The sequence below is a fragment of the Epinephelus moara genome, chromosome 20 (genome assembly GCF_006386435.1).
Source record: "Epinephelus moara isolate mb chromosome 20, YSFRI_EMoa_1.0, whole genome shotgun sequence".
In the NCBI taxonomy this organism is placed as follows: Eukaryota; Metazoa; Chordata; class Actinopteri; order Perciformes; family Serranidae; genus Epinephelus; species Epinephelus moara.
In genome coordinates, this window is record NC_065525.1 from 33,283,664 (window position 1) to 33,304,668 (window position 21,005).

Sequence of the window (21,005 nt, forward strand, 5' to 3'; positions counted from 1 at the left end):
CCACTTCCCAGTGTCTCCAAAATGTGCGCACGCATGACTCAGAGTTTGCTTACAGGTGCGCACATTCACCCGCCAAGTTTATTTTTATAAATCACAACCTTTGCGTGGGAAGTGGCGTACGCCACTTTCAAGCCCCGTTTTGTGCGTAAGCAAGCTTTATAAATGAGGCCCCTGGACTGTTTGTTTTGGAGAGGAAGACATTTCTGTGGATAATTCGGTTCCCGGTAAAAACCTCCTGCACTATGAGAAGTTTAGGCTGGTTGCAATCTGCAATCCTCACCGCTAGATGTCACTAAATCCCACTAAATCTTACACATTGGACCTTTAACTGAAGAAGGCTTTGGAAAAAATGCTTATTATCTGTAGAGTGGCTATTAAGGACACGTCAGACTCAGCTTGTCTGGCACAGCTCTACATTGTCAGCCTTAACTTAAGTTTGATCACTCTAAGCTGTACTTTCTTGGCTTCTGATGTCATGCAGGATGGACAGCAGCAGTGGTAATGATCCCAACTAAAGATGGCAACTGCCAGTGTTTCTAATATCCTGTAATTTACCCACTGAGTAGATAGTCAGGCCTATCTACTATTAGTAGTGTAACATAAGGGTTCAGTGTGTGGTGGTTGGATCACTTGCTGAAAGTACATAGCAGGATGGAGACAGATATTCTCTTAAGCAGCACTTTACTATTCTCCACACATTAGCAGCCTCACAACAATGTTTCCTGGTTATACTTCCTTGTTATAGGTCACATGTCTCTTAACTAACCAATGAGAGGCTAGAAGGACTTAGACTGAGGTAAATGTGTGTGAGAATTACTGATGCAGATCCAGCAAATTATTCAACTGTTTTTAACAATGCTGCTGCGAATATTCTAACATGTAAATATGTTGTATATGTTGTATGTATATAATAATTGTGAACATAAATGAGTAAATACTTAACTGTACAAACACTGTAAATGGCGTTTTAGCAAATTACTAAAACACATGAATAAACTTAACTTGTAAACCTTACAGTTGTATTGGACTTTGCCATGGTCGTCAGGATTCATCCTCTGGAGATCAAGAAAGAACTATTAACTATTATTACCATTACTACTATTAGTATTACTAATTTAATGCCAGTCTATCCAAGAGGAGCTTGTTTAGATATGATATTGACATGCATTTTAGTGATGCGATCACAAGTGGACAGCCGTGACACACACCTGTGTCTATCATGTGTCTCCAGCTGACCACTTGTGTTCAGAATTTGTTACTACCTATGTTACTTCTCTTAGAAGGTCAAAGGGCCGTGCGCACTGTTATTATGTCTACATTCTCACCAGCATGCTCCCTAGTCACATTGGCAGTTGTGTCGACACGACTCAAGTTATTGCTTTCAGTAGAAATCAGCATGTTTCGTTCCATAGGGCAAAATAGCGGACGGTCACGCAACACTTTATCCAGCTCATCATAAAATGGGTAAGTTGTAGAGCATCAGCCCCTTGTCACCAGAATTGATGACGTAGTCCTCATTGGGGACACATCAGGACACATTAGCATCTACACTACAAAAAATATGTGGTCAAATGCATCCCAGACTAGCTAGTGATCGGACCACAATGTGTCTTGGTGACTGTATACACTTGTATTTAGCGCTGTCCACTTGTGATCAGGTCACTCAAGATGCATGTTAATACCAGGTTTAAACAGGCTTAAGCTGTTGAGACATTTCTCTCTGGGCCACCTTGTTGTAGTTACTGTATGATAACCATATAAGAACATGAGTGAAACCATAAAATGTTATTTCCCTTGTTTTAGTTTTACTCCCCAGGCAATATTAATTATGGTCGTCTCTTATGTTACACATGAACTTTGATCCCTGACAAATATTTATCATTACTGAGTGACCTGAAGGTAATCAACAGTGGTAGGAATGCATGCATCACACTTCCTTGTATGTATGGACATTTATGCACACAGTATTCGTGCATACGTCTGTGTCTAAACAGCAGCATTCTCTTTAAAAGCATCCCTGACCTACATCCTGGTCTCATGACTTAGGGGGTGTCTGGTGGGACACAGAGAGCAGAGTCTAGAACATTCAGCATGCTCCTTTCATCTCTCTCTATTTCAAAGCTTTTCTAAGCTCTTCATCTCCCCCTGGTGCTGTAGAAAAGAGGTGATTACAGATGCAAAACAGAAGGTGACCCACATACCTCCTCTACCAGTGTTCTATTTCCTTAAATCTTTCTTTTTCAGGTTTGCCCTCCAGACCTGGGGAGTATAGGAGGAAGATGCTACACTTACATAGTCTGCAAATTGTCTGACAAGAAAAAAAAAAAAAAAAAAGAGAAGCTGGGTCCTTGTTCTTAAAGATGATATTGCCATATTAATGATTTTGGTCAAAGCTATTCTGTTATGTTTTTTTTTATCATGCATATATCCTCGAATGGTCACCCTATCTAATTTGTACTTACATATGTGTAGCTTTTGAATTGATATGGATCAGCCACACATAGAATATTTTTCTCTGGTCTGCAGACACACTCAAAGAATTCTACTTTGCTTAAACCTTGAGGGAATGTTGAAAAACCAGTGAGAAGACCCAGACCTCCAGATCAAAGCCAAATGTTGCTCTGAATGAGTTTTTCCATTTTAGGCAGTGAGAGACAGAATAGTTGAGGATGCCAAGCTCTCAGTCTCACTGCTTTACTTGGCATCGCAGAGCAAGTGAATAGTCGTCTGTGAACCAACACGATAAAAAAAAACAAAAAACAGTCTCAGTCCTTTGCCCATTTTTTATTTAGTCTCTTTCCTATAAACAAACACAGGCTCTTTATTGATAATGTATTTTTTTGCACTTTTTATATATTGATTCTTTTCTATTTAGTGCAACTGCTGCATAACAAATCCTTGAGATGAATAAAGTCCTTTCTTATGTTATTGTCCTTTGACATGTAGGGTGTGTCTCACCTCAAACTTAATTTGCCTTGATTTTACCAGTCCAAAAATATCTTGTAATCTTCAATTCAACTTTCAAATCAAGGCTTAACTATAATATATTTCTACAACTTATGGGTGTCCCTTTCTTTGATTTTCAGTTCACTTGTTAGGCTATGTCTGGGGAAAATATTTATTTATTTTTTAAATCAAGCATTAGGGAAAAATTAGCCAAAAATCTAATGCTAATGGTCGGTCTGTAGTAGGGGTACCCCCTCTTGTCCTGAAGTTCACCTGAATATTTTCATCAGTAAGTGAGCATCACAGTCAGAACATGTGAGAGCATGGTTGGGTGTGGTGGAGTGAAGTATATGTGGAGGGCACTAGAGCAAGAGAAAGTGAAAAGGCAGAGGTCATCTGGAGCGCAGCAGGAAAAAATTGATTATGTATTATTACTGTTTGTTGGCTCACTTATTCTTGAGAATAAGAATTTGGGTTTTTTTTTGTTGATTTTTACTCTTCAGTTATGTCTTGACTAATTAAAACTTGTAATGGGCAAACCTGGTGATTTAATTTTTTTTGAATAGCACACATAATAGATGTCATAGGTAAGATCTGATGGAGCTGATGGCCTATTGAGTTGACTAAAAGTTATATATTTATGAATTTTTAATCATCATTAAATCATTTTTAAATCATAATTCTTATTTAGTCTTGATTTAGAAGGGCTACTGGGTTGACATGTAATGGTTGAGATACCTTGGATAGTAATGTTATTTAATGAATTTATCAAAAAATAAAAAGCTCAAAAGTACTTGACCAGCATTCCCACTTTTTTGGAAACCAGGTAATGAGACAGGTGTCCTTGTGATATTGCCAACCTGATCTCACAGAAATAAGTGAAATGACCGATATTGCTAACCCCTTTTTATGACCGCTTAACTGATGTTTTTATACAAATCCTGACGAAGAGGACAAAAATCTGACACATCTTTAAAGGGCCAACATTTTAATAAAAAATTATATTTTAAAACAAAGACGATCATAGCAATGTACTCCGGTGTTATCAGTATGCACTGCTGTTCGTTTTAGATTTTAAAGGCTTTAACACATTTTTAATTGTTTGTAGTTTGGGATGGGGGTTGCATTTAAAGACTTGAATAAACATACTTCAACAAAAGAAGGGCATTTTGGTTTCTTTGTTTCACTCCAGAAATGGAATAAGTGTGATGAAAATAAATAATATTAATAATTGTAATAATAATAATAATAATAATAATAAATATAAAAGATAATTATACTTTTTTTTGCTAGGGGTGGGGGGAACTTGGTTTGGGCACCGAATGTGCTAGGTCCGGCACTGGCACTATGCTGTACAGTAGTTAGCTTTCCAGAGCAGTAGCTTTCACTTTTAAATTACACTAGGCTATATACATATTTTAGAATTCAGAGAAGCAGACCAACGTATAATTTGATCTTTAAGTCACCCGTTAAATCTTGACGTATGGAATTCTTCACCAACCTGTAGCTTTTAAAAGTTAAATGCAAGTTTGCCTGTTCTTGTTTCATGTGACATTTAGCACAAATCAGGCCAGGTTTGATTGACAGTCGATCTGCCCAATAAAAAGTTGAGATGAGACTTGTAGCGAATCACCAGCTAGCTTACACTTTATTTTGAGCCAATTAGGATGTTGTTGTTACAGAATGCAACCAATCACAGCAAAGGGGTGGGCTCCAGTTCAAGGAGCGCGAACGGTTGACGGCAGAGTACTATGAGAAAATGGCGAATATGTTTAGTTACAGGACTAATGTTACACGGAAACTTTCTGTAGGTTGATAGCTAAATAAGATCGGGGTATTTCCCTTTTACCTTGCGTGTCAAGTTATTTCAAACAACGGCGGGCGCTAAACTCATGTCACGGTAGCCGAAGCTAATTTTTAACTGCGTTAACTTGTGTAACATTAGCTACGATGGCTAGTTAGCGAGATAGCTAGAAAAATGAAGTGTCCTTAGTTGCAGCTGTAAATGGCGTCCCTGCGCCCACATACAATGAAATGACACCGGACCTGAATACGTTTGAGCGAGGCTGGCCTGTTTTCATGGCTTATTGTTGAGTTAACGGCTCTGAAGCCACTCGGGGACAGTGGAGTTGACGTTATGGCTTTACACAACTTGGTTTTTGTTATCGATGTGGATTATGGAGATCACGATTCAGGAGATCAACTGGATGTCAGGAATCATCTCGTAAAACGGGGAATATTACTAACCCTGCTGCACTTCGGCTACAAATACGGATTTGACAAAGTGCGCTGGGGTTATAAATTCTTCCAGTCCAAGACTGGCCGCAATGCAAGCCTCCTATCAAGGGGGTCAGACTTCAAGGAGCTGCGCCACAAAACTTTTGAGGACTTTGAAATAGAGTTTGAAGCCAAATTTGATCTGAAGGATAAACCGTGCCCTTCTCAGCAGAGGCAGCAATCCAATCATTCTGCCTCAGTTCAAAATGCACTCAAAGAAACCCTGCTGGACTTCCAGTGGGACAGACCAGACATCACCTCGCCCACCAAACTGTCCTTGAGGCCGCGGAAGTCGAGCCGAGCTGGGAAGCCCAGTGTTTCACAGGAGGATGAGATTTCAAGCAACGGGAGGAATGTGGTGTTTATTGTCTCGGAGTGTCCACGCTCCAGGTCACAACTTGTGGACTATCTTTCTTTGGGAGACCGTGACCTGCCAACAGATGTGACGGAGCACATAATACCCAGGGGCCTTCACGATATGCTGGTTCAGCGACAGGTGGTGCTGCACTGGGTTGACAGTAGATCACATGTTCAGGTGAGTACAGCACGGAGAATATACTACTAGGTACCAAAAAGAGCTGAACAACTTTGACAAAATCAAAAATCACCGTTTGAAACAGTCCATAAAAATAATTTGGATGTAGATATAGTATGTGAGAACAAAATCAGTGTTGTGACTGCAAGAGTTAAACAGGTAAGTGTCTCACTGTCTTTAGGAAGCAAATGCAGTCACAAAAGCTCATATCACTTAACTATAAAGCAGCCCATAAGACCAGGAACATTTAAGCTACTGTGTATCACACTTTTTGGCCTATTGACATAGGGATAAGTCACAATTTAATGTAAAACACAGAATAAATGATTGGAGAAACAGTATAAATGCAGATGCTTCTAATCTGGTCAGGGCACATGGGGTCACTGAATGATGTGTGTATATCCTTTGGCCTTTTTGGTTATCAGCTCTCAACTCTTTGAGCACCCATAGGAGATTTTGAAATAATGTGTTCGCCAGCACTCTCCACTATTATCATCGAAACACCACATGAGGAAATATCTTTTGGACGAATAATGTCCATCCCTCCAGCAGAGACTTGTGAGTGCCAAAATGCATTTGTCCTTTTCTGGTGGCAGGTGTTTGCCCGACACTAAACCAAGACACTTTATCTCGTTTTTTCCCTTAATTTCTCACTCACCGACAACCCAGCTGTTACTGTTTTCAAATTCTCTAAAATGTAAGTTTACCTTTAATGTTGCAGAAATAGGACCCAGCATCTTTGGGTTAAAAAACTTTGTAGATGTTTTAAAATAAAGGCATTAAACCAAACTGACCAGTCAGTGTGAAATTCAGAATAGCTATAAACATCCAATCATTAGCTACAGATAGCTATCTGTCTAACTGGCCTGTGTGGCTGTTAAAACAAATTCTCTTTTCTTCTGATGTAAGTTGGTCTTTTGTCTCCTTGCAGGTCCTGAGGTGTGAGGATCACCTCAGCTTTGACAAGCTGTCTGAGGTCCTAGCTCAGCTGGGCGGCAGAGTGATCCCTGTGGTTGCCCTGCTGGACCTGTGCTCCACTCAAAAGCCAGACTCAGACTTCAGGACAGAGACCTTTGTGTTCAAGTCCAGCATTGGATACATGCTGTCTTCTGAAAGGCTTCACCGTCTGGCTTTTCCTGTCATAGGCAGTGTTCTGCGGTGGGAGCAAGGTTGGTGACATGGAAATTACCTGTTGGCATCATCTGTTATGGCTCAAACATGCCTGAGATAGTGCAGCTGTTGAAACTGTGGTTACGATCTCTACAGATGCTGTGGACCGTTTCATTGCTTTTCTGTTGCTAGGGCAACAACTTTGGTCCCTGTTTACTTCCTGTCAGCGTCTGCATTAACATACATTCAAACAGGAAATACAAAGGGACCCATTTAGAATGTTTATGTTGTCCAGTTTGAAACGGTCTATATTAGAGTGAGACATTATAATGTACATCCTCAGTTTCTTGGGATTTAATACACATGCAGATGAAGACAAAACAGGGATAAGGGGCCTTATAACAATGCCTTGTGTCAAAAGGAGCAAATCAACAACATAAAGACAACTAAATCTGATCATTAACCATTTTCACCAGCAGAAATGAAATGAGATGCACAAGGACGGGCAAGGGAAATAAAGCACACTGAACTTGAAAAAAATGTTGAGAATGAACTGCTTTTATTCATGTGTTGTGTTATTCTTCTCCCAACCAGGTGATGTGACACAGAGCTGCGGTGTCATGGTTGAGCCAGTGTCTTGCAGACAGAGGCTTCTCCCAGAGTTGGTGGAAGTGTGTCTGAAGGGAGTGCTGCAGGACTGGGATCCCTCTTCACTGACACAGACCCCTACAGAGTCATGGGTGCTCCAGTGCTCCAGCAGCAGTGACCAGGGGGCTGATGCCTTCCAGCATCTCCTGTTGGAGCTGTCTGCTCGTGGCCTGCACATGGTGAGACATCCAAATACAACAGAGCTGTTTTTCATAAGGGGCTCATGTGCAAATTGCGTGTCAGTTATATAGTACAGCTGACTCAGTTAAGGGCTACTGTTGCAGCATACATATCTGCTGTGTAAATAAATAGTCCTGTGTTGAGGGAAGTTTCTATTTTATATATTTTGGTCTCATGATGGCACTCCTTAGCTTTGCATTAATTCACCATAATAAATTGATTGTTGAGATGCGCTTTCCAATTCAATGCTACAATGGACTTTGATAATATAAAGTTTTCCAGTTGCCATAATCAATAGGGGTGTGACGGTACACAGAGTTTACGGCTTGGTTCATACCCTGGTTTAGGAGTCACAGTTTGGTGTGAATTCAGTACAGAGGGGAAAAAACAAACACATAAGGATACATTTCTTTTCTGTTATTTTTAGCAGGCAGTAGAAAGAATTGTCAAAGACAGAAAAATCCTCTTAGTGGAGTCTGAGGTAGCATTTTGCCCACTGGCAACTTTGGTAAACAATATTCATTATGGAAATAAGGAACATTTCGAATGCCTATAAAACTAAAAAGTATCTCTTATGCTATGGAATTGAAAATACAAAATAAAAAGAATAGTAAAACTTGTGCATAAGGAGGAGTGTTTTAATTCATTCCACCTATGCCAACGTAAATGCCAATTGCATCAGTACTCCTTTTATCCCAATCTGTTTTTGCATCTTAAGTCTGCATGAAAGCAGCGAGGATAAGGATTCGGGTTTTGATTGGAGCGGTGGAGCAACACGGATACACCATCCTTGTCTTAAACACAACCCTCTCTCTGTTGCTGTTGTAGCTGACTGTGAACCTGCAGGCACGACTTCCCGCTCGCCATAGTCTGACTAACTCACACGCCAGTCCACCTGTTGTTCTAACCTCAGCATATGTTGCTAACGGCATACAGCTAAAAGTTTCCGGCAAATAGCCCAGTGGAGTAAGGGTCCAGTTGGAACATGCAGCCGCATTATATATAAAAATATCCTGTTTTGAAGTCTCCCTCTTTTCTGTGTGCATTCACTGATGAACTTCTCCCACGTTCCTCATCTTTTGCTTCTCCCAGCTCTCTGAGGTGAATGACAGCGGCCTGGTGTGCTCAGCTGTCCTCTCCCCCTTGTCACACACTACAGCTCTGCTCACCATCCTCCAGCCTGGAGTCACTCAGCTCGACCAGATCCTGACCACTGAGATCATTGCCCCTGCCTCAGCAGAAGCTTCAGTTGAACTGCCAGATGTTGTGAGCAGTGTTCTGGGAGTAGTGTATGACATAATGGAGGAGGATGGTAACGGTGACGACGGTGAGGACTGAATAGTAATTTTCAGAGTTCAAAACATCAGATCACTTTTTTGGGGGGTTTTATGTTTCTAATTTATGTATATGTTTAATGAAACTTCAAATATATACCTGTTTATTGCTGACTATTTTTTATTCCTCAGACCAGCCAAAGGATTATCAGATTCCTGAGTGGGCTCAGCAGGAAGTTAGTCGTTCCCCGCTGACAACAAGCGTTTTGGAGAGTTGGTTCCCTCAGTCAGACCAGTCAGGAGTTAGTTCCTATTTAATGGAGTCGTTGAGGTAAGGAGATCATCATTCAAGTTTTTTTGTGTAAATTTTGTTTTAGCACTTCCTAGCAAGAATTATATAAAGATTTAAACACAAAAATAATCAAAAGCAATCAAAAACAAACTCATTCTTGGCACAAAAAGTGGCAAGTGGTCCTAATGTTTCACTTACCTTGTTGAATAGGTTGCTGCATGCAGTGCCAGAGCAGAGAGAAGAAGAGGAGTTATCTGTCCAACAGCAGGAGCTGATCGGTGGTCTGGCTGAATTGTATCAAACATCCCGGGGTGCAGATGCCAAGAGGGGCAAGAAACGTGAGAAAGCCTTATCTCAGTTTTTATGCATATTCCTATGAAGGTTCTTGAATTTTGTGAAAGTATAGAAGTCATATTTAAAAAAATGTTCAGTTTCCAATATAAGCAAGATTTTGATCTGAGGGAAAATAATACAAAATAGTTGTCTTATCATTTCCCATGTTTGATCTACAGGTGGCGCCCAGCGCACACCGGTGAAACAGAAGATGAAGACCATGAGCCGCTCCCTGCAGATGCTGAATGTGGCGAGACTGAATGTCAAAGCCCAAAAGAATCAGTCCGAGTCTGAGCAGCCGGGGGCCGACAGCAGGGGGCCAGACAGACAGGGGAAGAGACGGTCAAGTGACAGGAACAAATCTGGAGGAGCAAACACCATCAGTGAGTGTCGCTGTTAAAAGTTTACAACACTCACCCTGCTAAAGCATTTAAGCATACTTCCCAAAATATCATACTCTGCCTTTGATATAGTAACAAATCAAATAATGTCTCTTCTCCCTGTGCCCAGGTTTCACTAATGAGGCAGAGCTGCTGTCCCATCTGAAGTCCAGTTATGACAAGACTGTGGCAGAGAGAGACCCGTCTCTCATCACTGGTGTCCAGCAGCTCCTGTTGGCTGTGAAAACCTTCCACAGGACAGAGACAGACCTGGAGGTGAGACACGTGGCAGCTTTAAATGTACCTCAAGATTCTGACCTGACCCACTTTTCAACTTTACTGCAGACTGGTTATTATTTGTTGGAAAAATTGGTAGGTAGTTGTGCTGCACATTTATAGACAATCGGACATTTTTTCAGTTGTCAGTTTTTCAAATTGGTAAATTCTCTATATTGTAGATAAACTCCTGTACATGTTCTCCACTTGTAAAAATAATGCTTGTAATGCAACGTTTCGGTAACTAGATCTTCATCCGGCAGTTTTTGAGTGGTTGGGAATAGATGTGTGAAGTATTCTTTTGTTCTAAATTTGGGATATTGCCAGATTGTTTTTTTTACATGCCAACTGTATGAATACTAACAAGATGTTGATATAAGATGCAGAAACTTTTGTTGTCGAGATAATGAAAGCATTAGTTGCATCACATTTAGTACATTAAAGGCCAGTTGGGCAGAACTGTGATTAATTTGCATATCTGAAATTTTCTTTACAGGTAAAGACCTCCCTGTTTGTCCAGCAACACTTCATCAAGACCAGCAAATCAATCAGGCAGCTCTATGGCACGGCTGCTGATGCTGAAAGCAAAGTCAGAGAGTGAGTTCCTTTTACCTTAATGTGTTAACTTGCTTTCAGAGCCAGTAAAGCAGGTGAAACTCTGGTTAAGGTTAGGGTTACATACTTGTTGCTCTGTTTTTGGACTGTTGTTAGTTGATAAACTTGTGTTCCCATCCTCCTTGATAAATAAAGGTTAAAAAAGCAATTATTTTCTGAAGTCAAATCAATTATATCTAGGTGTCAGCCGTAACACTGGTTTTCTCCTTTAGGTGCAAGCTTCAGGCGCTGCTGAGACTGGAGTTGTGCAGACTTTTCTCTGCGGAGCAGTCTGACTCACTGGATGCTGATCAGATGGCAGAGGAGGTAAGACTTGAGCCAATTTAATCAATGATGCAGTTGAATCTTCTCTTTTATGGAGCTATAGACTGTAGTTAAACACTGTCAGTCTTGAAATAAGAAACGGTTTCTTCTCCGTCAGTATTTTGCTTGTCCGACTCACACAGCACAATAAAGCAAACGTAAAACAAGTAAATTCTAACCTCTTATTTTCCTCAGGTGGCTGAAATGCTGAGGATTATCTCCCTAACAAAAGACCCAGTTTGCTTAGCAAGGTTCCTTGAAGATGAAGTCCTCCCAGGGTAAGTGTGTGAGAGGGTGAAGGGCTGGGAAAGACAACATAGAAGCAGTAGCTAGTGAAGACATTTGTAGGAATTGCCTTACACATAGTTACAAAATCATGGTTTAGATTTTTTTTTTTTTTTTTTTTTACATACTCTTGCTTCTTGATTGTGCTAAATCTTTAGTTTTTAACTACAGAACTGATTTTCAATGGCAAGATTGAACACCAACTTAGTAAACAGTATCCACATTGAACTGTAATGGGAAACAGTGATTTTAAATGAGCCAGATATTCCTCTTCCATAGCTGTTATATAGTCAGTGGTGTTTCTGTGTCATGGCAGGTTCCTGACCACTATTCCCAGAGTGCTTGCAGACATCTACCACAGTCTGGGAACTCAGCTGCCTCAGGCTTTGGTGGCTGTCCTGCCCACTGACTTCTTCAGCGACGACTCAGTTACCAAGGACAGCGTTTCTCCTTCAGCCTCCTCACCTCCCCTCTCCACACAGAGCGGGGTTTCAGATGGCAGAGATCGCCTGCAGGACCTGCGAAATCGCTCCGCCAGCAAGAGGAGGTGAGGAGAGGCTGTGTGTTTGCTGGAACAAAACCTTTTGTTCATCAAAAGTCAGAGCTATGAAGAGACATATTTTGAGAGTTATATGCCCAGAATTTTTTTGGTCTTTTGTAGGAGTGGGATGCTGACTCGTCATCGCAGTATGACTGAATCATCACAGAGTCTTCGCCAAATAGAGATCCCCAAAAAGACTACAAGAGCTGTAAGATGACCACAGATAATTTATCACTGCTGATTTGTCTGTTGGATTATTATGCAACTAACTAGTATTTCCATGTCTCTTTGATGGGTTCTTACCTGTGTTGAGTTATCAAATGGCATATAATGGCAACTAAGAGACCTGAGAGAACGTTTGTACAGTATGTGTTTCATGGTTACTTTATCTGTCTAATCCATATTTTTTTGACTTGCTTAATTGTGTTTTCATTAGTCCAAATCAAAGGTCTGTGTTGCTTTGGATAAACCTGTCGCAGAACCACAACCTCAACCTCAACCTCAGAAACAAGAAACCCAGGGTATGTTCTGTTTTACATCTAACCTAATTACATCTGCTACCACTTGCCTATTAAACCATAAATCGCATATTTTAAATATAAAAGTGAACCTCTGGAGTTCTGAATTATGAACAGCTTGAATTACAAAAACCCATCTGTTCAGCATGTTGTAATCATTCATAGCTGAAGCAAAATATGCCAGTTCAGACAGACCAATGAAGAGGACACAGCCCTGAAACTGACTGAATTCAAGATGAACTGAGCCTCTGTGTTTTTTCCCCCACAAAGAACTAGACACTTGAAATCCTCTTTTCAAGCTGACAGAGGGAGATTGCTTTATACTCTAAAGACAGATTTTGAAGCAGTTTCACTTTTGACCATCACCATGTTGAGATGAAAGTCCTAATTACAGACCATGTTCTGATTGTCCACAGAGGTGACGAAGGTGAGAAGAAATCTCTTCAACCAGGAGATTGTCTCCCCCACAAAGAAAGCCAAGATGTCGCGGAGCCAGTCTCTGTCTGCTGTGGAAGGATTGAAACGCAAGCGATCTAGTGAAGCTGAAGGTAAATAGATTCATTATTGGGAATCGACCAAAGGAGTTTGTGCCACCACACATCCATTTTAATTTGAAGCAGTTTATCTCAAAGAAAATTCTTCCGTTCCAGAAGGGCACAAACTTCTAACAAAGAAAGTGTGTGAGACACCGCTCCACAAGCAAGTGTCCAGTCGCCTTCTGTACCGGCAGAAAATGGGAAGGTATGTTTTCTTTATCAACAGCTGCCGTTGTAAGATTTATTGAGAATTTTTTGCCAATTCCTCAGTAATTATATGTACTGTTAGACCCAGAAATCATCTGCAGCTGCTAATTATTGTTAACTAATGTTGATTGTTTTGCTTTTTGTTTTTTTTTCCCCAGGAGATCTGTCCCAACTGAGGAGTGCATTGTTGAAGAGTCACCAGTAAAACCCGCAGAAGGTATTTGTAGTATTACCAGTTTGTTTTTTTTGACATAATGGATTGAATTGAATGAATTTTGGGTGCTTTTAAACCCTCTTGAGTTTGACACTGGTTTATTGTAGTTAGAATTGATTTTATTTATTATTTTGTTTCCTTGGAGCACTATCCATAACTTTGTCTTTTTGTGCTTTGGTTTTGTGTCAGACCTAAGAAGAAGCCCAAGGATAAAGAAGTTCGCTCGAAGACACTCGAATGTCTTCTACTCAAGTTCTCAGCCTCGCTCCCGCAACCTGGACAGGGCTCTCTCTGCATCCCAGCTCACTCTCAGCGATGGCAAAATCAGCGGGATTAATATTAAAACAGTTCGGTCTCCCATGCGACTTCTTTTTGGGGCTGCCAATTCCCCAAGTCGTCCATCTGAGCCGTCAGCCAGGGCCACCAGGTCACGGCTGTCTACAGACGCCAGTGTCTTTGAGGTAAGATCTTTTTGTAATAATATGGTTCACCAAAACTCATCACATGCGTTAGTGTACTTAGTGTACTGTCTTTTATAATAATGGATCAAATGACTGTGGAACCAGTGACAGTGTGAAAGGGGTCACTCATAGTACTGAACCTACAGATAATCTTCATCCCTATCTGTAGCTCTGCTCTTCTTTAGTGAGGTTTGTTGTGAGTGTGTACTGCATAAGTGGCCAAAAATCTGTTTTGCAGGTTTGATGACTTTTGTTTGTGTGTTTGTTTCAGAGTCCAAATAAAACACCAACAAAGTCCCCCAGCAAGCATGGGAGAGCCATGCATGGAATCACGACACCCAGGACACCCAGGACACCCAGGACACCCAGAACCCCTCGAACCCCAGGATCCCCCAAAACCCCGCCTCCATCCAGGATGCGTGTTTTCTCTGCTACAGAGAGCCCTGTAGCAGGAAGATCTTGTGAGCTGGTAATGACTCTGAGAGGCAGTCCTTTCAGATCTCCAGCCAGACAGACTCTTGTAGTAGAGACACCTACTAAGGAGAGCCCTGTGAGGAGCCCGCTGAAGGGTATTCTCAGGACTCCGGTTAAGGCCTTGGTTGAATGCCATCCCTCTTCTGGATCACATCTTCTCAATAGCCCAGTTTCCAGGACTCCCAAGAAGAGCGTCACATGGTCTCCATCCCCTGGAAAATGTAGGGTTGCAGAGAGCAGCGTTTTCAAGGTGCCAGAGTCGCCTCGTATTGCAACCCGCTCTTCTCCAAGACTGGTGAAAACACCCAACAAGTTTAGCAGTCCCATCAAAAGCACAAACACTAAAAAAGACATTTTCAAGTCCCCAGAAAAGACTGCAGGTAGCGTTAATTTAACACAGGAAAAAAATCAAAGGGCCTCTGAAAAACTTCACGACAGGATAAAAACACCTGAGAAAGATGAAACTGTTTTTCCACTAGAAATGCCTCCTCCTCAATTGACACCACCTCTAGACCACCACCTTTCACCTAAACCTAACACTAGAACTCAATCCAAGACCCCTAGTCCTACTCATACAATGACTACTCGTTCTGGACGAACTCCAGGCAAAAGTTCAAACATTGTATCCCCATGTAAGCCAGAATTTACACCAGTAGGAGCTACCACCATTTCAGAAGGATCAAATAGTTCAGGAAAGTCTCCAGCAAAGTCCCTGGCAAGAACAAGGTCCATTCAAGGTGCTGGAGCCACCAGACATAACTTAAGATCCCGTTCTGGTGAGAATGTTTCCTCCAAACTGAACACAGATTCTGCTGAGAACTGTGACCCAGTGGAAAACAACATGCAGTCACATACAAAAGATCAGGTACAAGCTGACTCTTCCCAAATCTCTGAAACAGACTCTAGTTCCCATACAGACTCCCAGCAGTTTGACTCCTCACAGTTTGCCTCCACAGAAGATGAAAGTATGGACATTGTAGATGCTGCGATTGTAAAGACCCAGTTTAGTGGCGGTATCAAGATGAACATTAGTTTTTCACGGAAGCCTTCAAAGTCCAGTGAAGACTTTCTGTCGAACACAGTCTCTCCTAAATCACGTTTGTCACCCCAAGGCACACCTGGCCGGAGCTACGGCTTCCGGCAGACCCCTGATCGTCAACAGAGAGAAGCTGCTGCTCGTTTGGGGTACGGAAATGAACCCCCTCGATTTTCAACCCCTCGAGGCCCAGCAAGACTTAGTCGACAAAAGAGCAAGGGTACTCCGAACCCTCTGACTTACCAAGTGGAAATGGAAATGCAAACATCAGGACTTCCCAAGCTCAAATTCAAGCGCACAGATTCTATGAATGCAGGCGATTTGGCCTCAGATGGAGGTCCTCTATCAGGAGGTCAAAGCCCTTTAGTTGGTTGGAAACCTTCTCTGCTGGAGAGCCCCTTGGCTTTGAGATCAAAGCAAAGAGATCCTGGATGTGTCTCACCATCTATCTGCGCTCACGTCACCCCAGCCAAGAGCACGCCAGGCAAAGGTGGAAGCGTCCAAACTTACATTTGTCAGTCCTACACACCTACACGCCATCCTGCGGGAACAATGTCTCCAGTGGCACCTGCAGACGTGGTTCCCCTGACTCCCTCCCCTCAAAGTGTAGGTAAGGTGACCCCAGACAATCTCAACAGCTGGCCTCGCAGGAAGAGAGCTCAGATTGGAGTGGTTGCAGGCAAGGATCGTGGCCTGAAGGTGGAGCCTTTGCTGGTGGAGTTGCTGGAGGAAGCTGAGCTTGGAGTCAGCAGATTGCAGGACGTTGAAGACACAGACGAGCCCTCAAATAGCAAAGCTGCAATATCCACTTTGACTTCCAAACAGTCACCCCCAGTTGGAGCAGATGCTTCTCCTCTTTCTCCACTGGAAGACTTGTACTGGATGGAGAAGCTGGCTCAGCAGCCTGACTGTGCTGATCCTCAGAGAGGTGAAGAAGATATCTTCTGGGCCACTGGAAATGGAGACGTTAAGTCAGGTAAGCTGTGGTTTACACATTACAGCTTGTTGTCAAAAATACTGATTTATCAATACATATTGATTCTGAATGAAAGAGTTTTGAAACAGTTGTACAGTGATATAAGAAGAAAGCAAGACAGCATTCGCAGATGTAAAGCTGTAACAAGTACATCTTCTGTAGTTTTGCTTGTTCTTAATGTGTTTTGAATAATTTATCTTTAAACTTTTCAAATGTAGGATTCACTTTTTAGAGCTGCTGTAGAGTTAAAGCCACCATACAAAAATGGATATCATGTCTTGGCATTTTAAAACAATGGCTTTTAAGGTACTTAATGATAAGTTCAAAGTTGAACTTTTCATCTGAAATGACGTGAAGTTACTGAATAGAATTTGATTATATCACTGCTTTTTTTCTACATTTTGACAGCAGCGACTCCTCCCAGCTCAAAGGTGAGGAAGCCAGTGACAGCGAGTGGGATTTTGGCCCTCACTCACTCTCCATTGTTGTTCAAGGGCAAAGCCAGCTCTGCCAGTAAGAGAACACCAAATTTTAAAGGTAAGATTTACAGTGTTTTTGTTTCACAGTTTGTTTGGGGGTTTTTTGCCAGTTAATTAAAGGCACTATCTATAGCCCTGTTTTCACCAAGCAGTACGGTATGGTTCAGTTCAGTTCAGTACACTGTTTTTTTTTTTTTTTTTTTTTTAGTTTAAGTTTCCACTGTGAAAAGTTGTGGATTGTACCAATGGAACCGTTCCGTATCGTCTCCATTTTTGGTCCCCCCTCTGTTGGGGTACCTAGCACACAGATCTGGTACTAAAAGGTGGAGAGTTTTGCGTTTTTAAGTAAATTGTCGCTATAAAATGAAATGATGTTTAGCTGGCTCTCGCAGCAGCGGGAGTCGGACAAAAAAATGGCTTAATTCACTGGGCCAACTACCGGCAGCTTTTAAGGAGGAACATGAGTTGAAGACGTGAATCCATCAGTGCACCTTAAATTTCAGTGTCACAGCTTTGACCATTACTTTAGTTTTTATTCTCTCTCTTGGATGACATACACCTTTAGTAATGAGTGGATCTTCAAGCATTTAAAAATATATTTTAATTTCGACAAGACTATGTTTATGGCATATATTCTTATCCTTGATTGGAGAAAATAATTACGTTCCTGTGTGCTACAGCAACACTACACCCCTGTGCTTGCCTGAGAAGGACTAAACGCACAAACCCACTATTTCTAAATATCTCACAGAGACAGAGACTCTCACTGTCAAATGATGGTGTACAAACCAGTTCTGTGGATGAAAGTGCTCGACGGAGCAGTGAGTGACAACCACTCTACCTATATTTAGGGATACTGTTTGTGATGGCAACGCTAAACAAACCTAGGGTCTAGGTACCATGTCTGAAGGGTTACTTTTGGTTCCACAGGTACCATACCGAAAGTATTTGGTGGAAATAGGGCTTATTACTGTGTTTACTGACTCTGGTTTTAAACTGCATCTTGGGCGTTTGCATCAGATGTAGACTGTGCTAAAGACAGGTGTAAACAACCACAAGGGCACAGTGTGATCCGATCACTCAAACTACTTACCAAGGTTGTCTGGGAAGCGTTTGACCATATATCTTTTGTAGCGAATACGCTAATGGGTCCTGATGTGTCCAACTGTTTAGCTGTAAAACAAGAAAGTTTGTGACCTGGCCGCCGTGTTGGCAACATTTAACCAAATTACCAAACAGCCCCCACCTAGTAGACCAGCTCTCTCATTTTACAGCTCATCAGTACACTAAAATATGTTTCTGACAACATTTCAGATGAGAAATAGGCAATGCAGTGATAGAATCCTGAATCGTATTTGATCAGCGCTGCTGAAGTTGATAGTTAGACCCCATTTCCTGCAGCAATTGACATGATTGAAAGCTGTGTTCCTCAGAGATTCCTCAGCTCTGGTTGTTTTCACTCACATGAATTCATGTCAATAGAAGTGCAACAAGGCAACAGAGTAGGCCGAGGATTATGACTTTGTTTCACAGATGCTTTGTGTCATTTTTGTGTCAGTTTCAGGAGATATGACAAAAAGTTATTTTTTATAAAAGTTACCAACTGCAAAAATATGTATGATACATATGATGAACTAAACTTTCACCTTACAGTAAGTCACAAGCGAACAATCCTCATTATTTCCTAAACTTTGTAGGTGAGGCTGCCTCAGGGAGAAGGGTGGAAGTTGATGGGGTGGACCTCTCTCCCTTCAGCCAGCCGATCAAACGCTCAAACACAGGGAGGACCTACAGCAGGAAGAGACTGCTCCACTGAACCACAATACCGTCTGGCAAGCAAAGCGAAAAGATCCATTCTGTGTTTTACTGTGAAGTTTTGAGCCTTTCTCAGTCATGTTTTGTCAGGAGTGCTTTTGATGGCAGATCTGAAAGATGTCTTTCAAACACCACTTGAAAGGCTTTACAGATTCTGACCCTTACATTTTCTGCTCCAACCAGTGGCTTTTGTTTTAATCACAACATTTTAAAGGGATAGTTCGGATATTTAGAAGTGGGGTTGTATGAGGTACTTGGCCGTAATCTGTGTGGTATATACAAGAGATGGTAGTTGGCATGCCACAGAAACTGAGCAATTTACCTCTATGGACAGGGGCAGCAGCGAAATGTATTTTAGCCACTTAAAAAAAATCAATATTAGTTTAAGTGCATGCTATATTGAGAATATTTTCACTGCTTTACCTTTACCGTCAAACAGCTCTTTCTGACAGGAAACTGAGACTGAAACTCCCTGGACAAAAACAGTAATTTTACCTTGCTGAACAAAAGGAGCTGCCGGTCTACTGCTGCCTCTGTTAGTTTGTATTCTTGTGTAACTTTGGCATTTAAAATGGTTGATTTAGGTTCACCAAAGTCACACAGCAACACAAACTAAGCTATCGAGGAACGGTGTACCTGCTGTGAGGTAAAATTTCAGTCTTTGTCAAAGGAGTCAGGCGGCTTTGAAGAGAGTATACATGGTTTCAGTTTCCCCGTCTGAAGTTGCGGTCTGTGACAAGGTGAAGCCGTGAAAATATTCTAAATATAGTGTACACTTTAACTGAGAATGATGGTTTTTTTAGGTCGCTAAAAACATTTTGCTGCTGCCCCTGTCCACGGCAGTACATTGCCTATCTTTTGTGGCGGTACTCCTGTCTGCTTCTCCAAACTGGGGACATGCTGACTTTCATTTACTGTTTGTAATACACTTTATATGGTAAGAGCCTCGTATAGCCAACCTTAAAAAATCTGAACTGTTTCTTTGAGATCATCGGTAGGTTAAACACTCGGTTTAAAAGCTGTGCAGCTTTTAAACCAAGACGTTTAAAACTGTTCCTGTTAGTGATTTTATCATTAAAGCATGTCATGTTTTCTGTGTAGGTCTCTCTGAAGCTAATCGTTGGAAGATGGTGACATGAAGTCATCGTTGTTTTTCTTAAAATTTTACCAAGCAATTTTACAATCAAGTTTAAAGTCTAAAATTGTTTCTATGAATACTATTCATGTTTATTTATTAGTTTGTTTTTGTCATAAACTTGCTTTTAAGTCAAAGGGAAGGCCTAATGAGTGATTCACATTGTAAATATCTTGTGTTACCAAAGTCTAATGTAAATAAATATCTGTTTTCTTAATTAAGTTATTGAAAATGTTTTGTTTTTTTTTAACTTTAGAGCACCTGTACAGTTTACTTTACTGTACAGACTTTGTTTTCATTGAGTGTGACTTTTCTAATTCAAGTTTATCAGCTGCCAGCAAACAAAAGGAAACCTGATACCTTCGTCCAGTAATCACCCATCTGTTCAAAGGTCAGTTCTCTACAAGTATAACACTCCATGTGATTTCAGTGGGAGGTTTTGCTCACAGGAAATTACATTTTAATAGTTCCTGATAATACGCCCCAAATTTTAGAATCATGTATATTATCTATTTGTTTCATCAGAACTGCAGGTTGTTTAGGGCATGAGACCCTATAATGTCATTGTTAATCATCACAAGATTAGCTTGGCATCGAGCACCAGTGTGCTGTAAAGTGAGATAAGGTGACGCACCTCTTCACTGTGCTGTGTTTGTGTGCCGGCTCATGTTGGTGTTAACAGTGCCACTGAAATCCAAGACGTGATACAGCAGTAAGAATAAAAATACAAAAGTAATTTTGGCAGAATTCTGTTCAGCTGGATCAGTTTCAGTGTCCTGATACTGTGAATGCTGGCTCACTGTAACTGTATTGACTTACTGTAGAATACAACAGAGCCATTGTTAATGCTGTTAGTAACACCTGTGCTTTTTATCCAATAAGTATTAAAAATGAGCTGTGAAAAGGCCTGTTGAATCACAGTTAGTGTATAATTAGGCTTTTTTGACGCTGACAAAATGGGGTGACAAAAGATTTTTGCAGATAGAACTAAAAATAATTACACGCATGGAGCAAAAGTATTGACTGTTCAAGTCAGCATCCTTTGTTGTGCCTTAAAGGGATAGTGCACCCAAAAATTAAATTCAGCCATTATCTACTCACCCATATGCCGAGGGAGGCTCAGGAGAAGTTTTAGAGTCCTCACATCCCTTGCGGAGAG

The 21,005-nt window shown here is 41.3% G+C and overlaps 1 protein-coding gene across 3 annotated transcripts; it reads left to right on the top strand.

Annotated features, from left to right (window-relative positions):
* Nucleotides 1-4,686: 4,686 nt before the first annotated feature.
* ticrr (TopBP1-interacting, checkpoint, and replication regulator) lies at nucleotides 4,687-20,066 on the top strand. 3 transcript variants are annotated; one of them, XM_050073963.1, is made up of 21 exons: nucleotides 4,687-5,758; nucleotides 6,690-6,927; nucleotides 7,463-7,695; nucleotides 8,789-9,023; nucleotides 9,163-9,301; nucleotides 9,473-9,600; nucleotides 9,775-9,978; nucleotides 10,106-10,251; nucleotides 10,748-10,848; nucleotides 11,079-11,172; nucleotides 11,365-11,447; nucleotides 11,771-12,001; nucleotides 12,116-12,203; nucleotides 12,432-12,516; nucleotides 12,930-13,061; nucleotides 13,164-13,254; nucleotides 13,415-13,473; nucleotides 13,660-13,931; nucleotides 14,203-16,417; nucleotides 16,826-16,954; nucleotides 18,594-20,066. In XM_050073963.1, exons 1-21 carry the CDS (start codon nucleotides 5,084-5,086, stop codon nucleotides 18,710-18,712), a joined length of 5,697 nt encoding a protein of 1,898 aa, XP_049929920.1. In that variant the 5' UTR covers nucleotides 4,687-5,083; the 3' UTR covers nucleotides 18,713-20,066. The 3 variants fall into 3 exon arrangements, with proteins under 3 accessions (XP_049929920.1, XP_049929921.1, XP_049929922.1); XM_050073964.1 differs by having other exon boundaries at nucleotides 16,829-16,954; XM_050073965.1 differs by having other exon boundaries at nucleotides 13,167-13,254.
* Nucleotides 20,067-21,005: the final 939 nt, after the last annotated feature.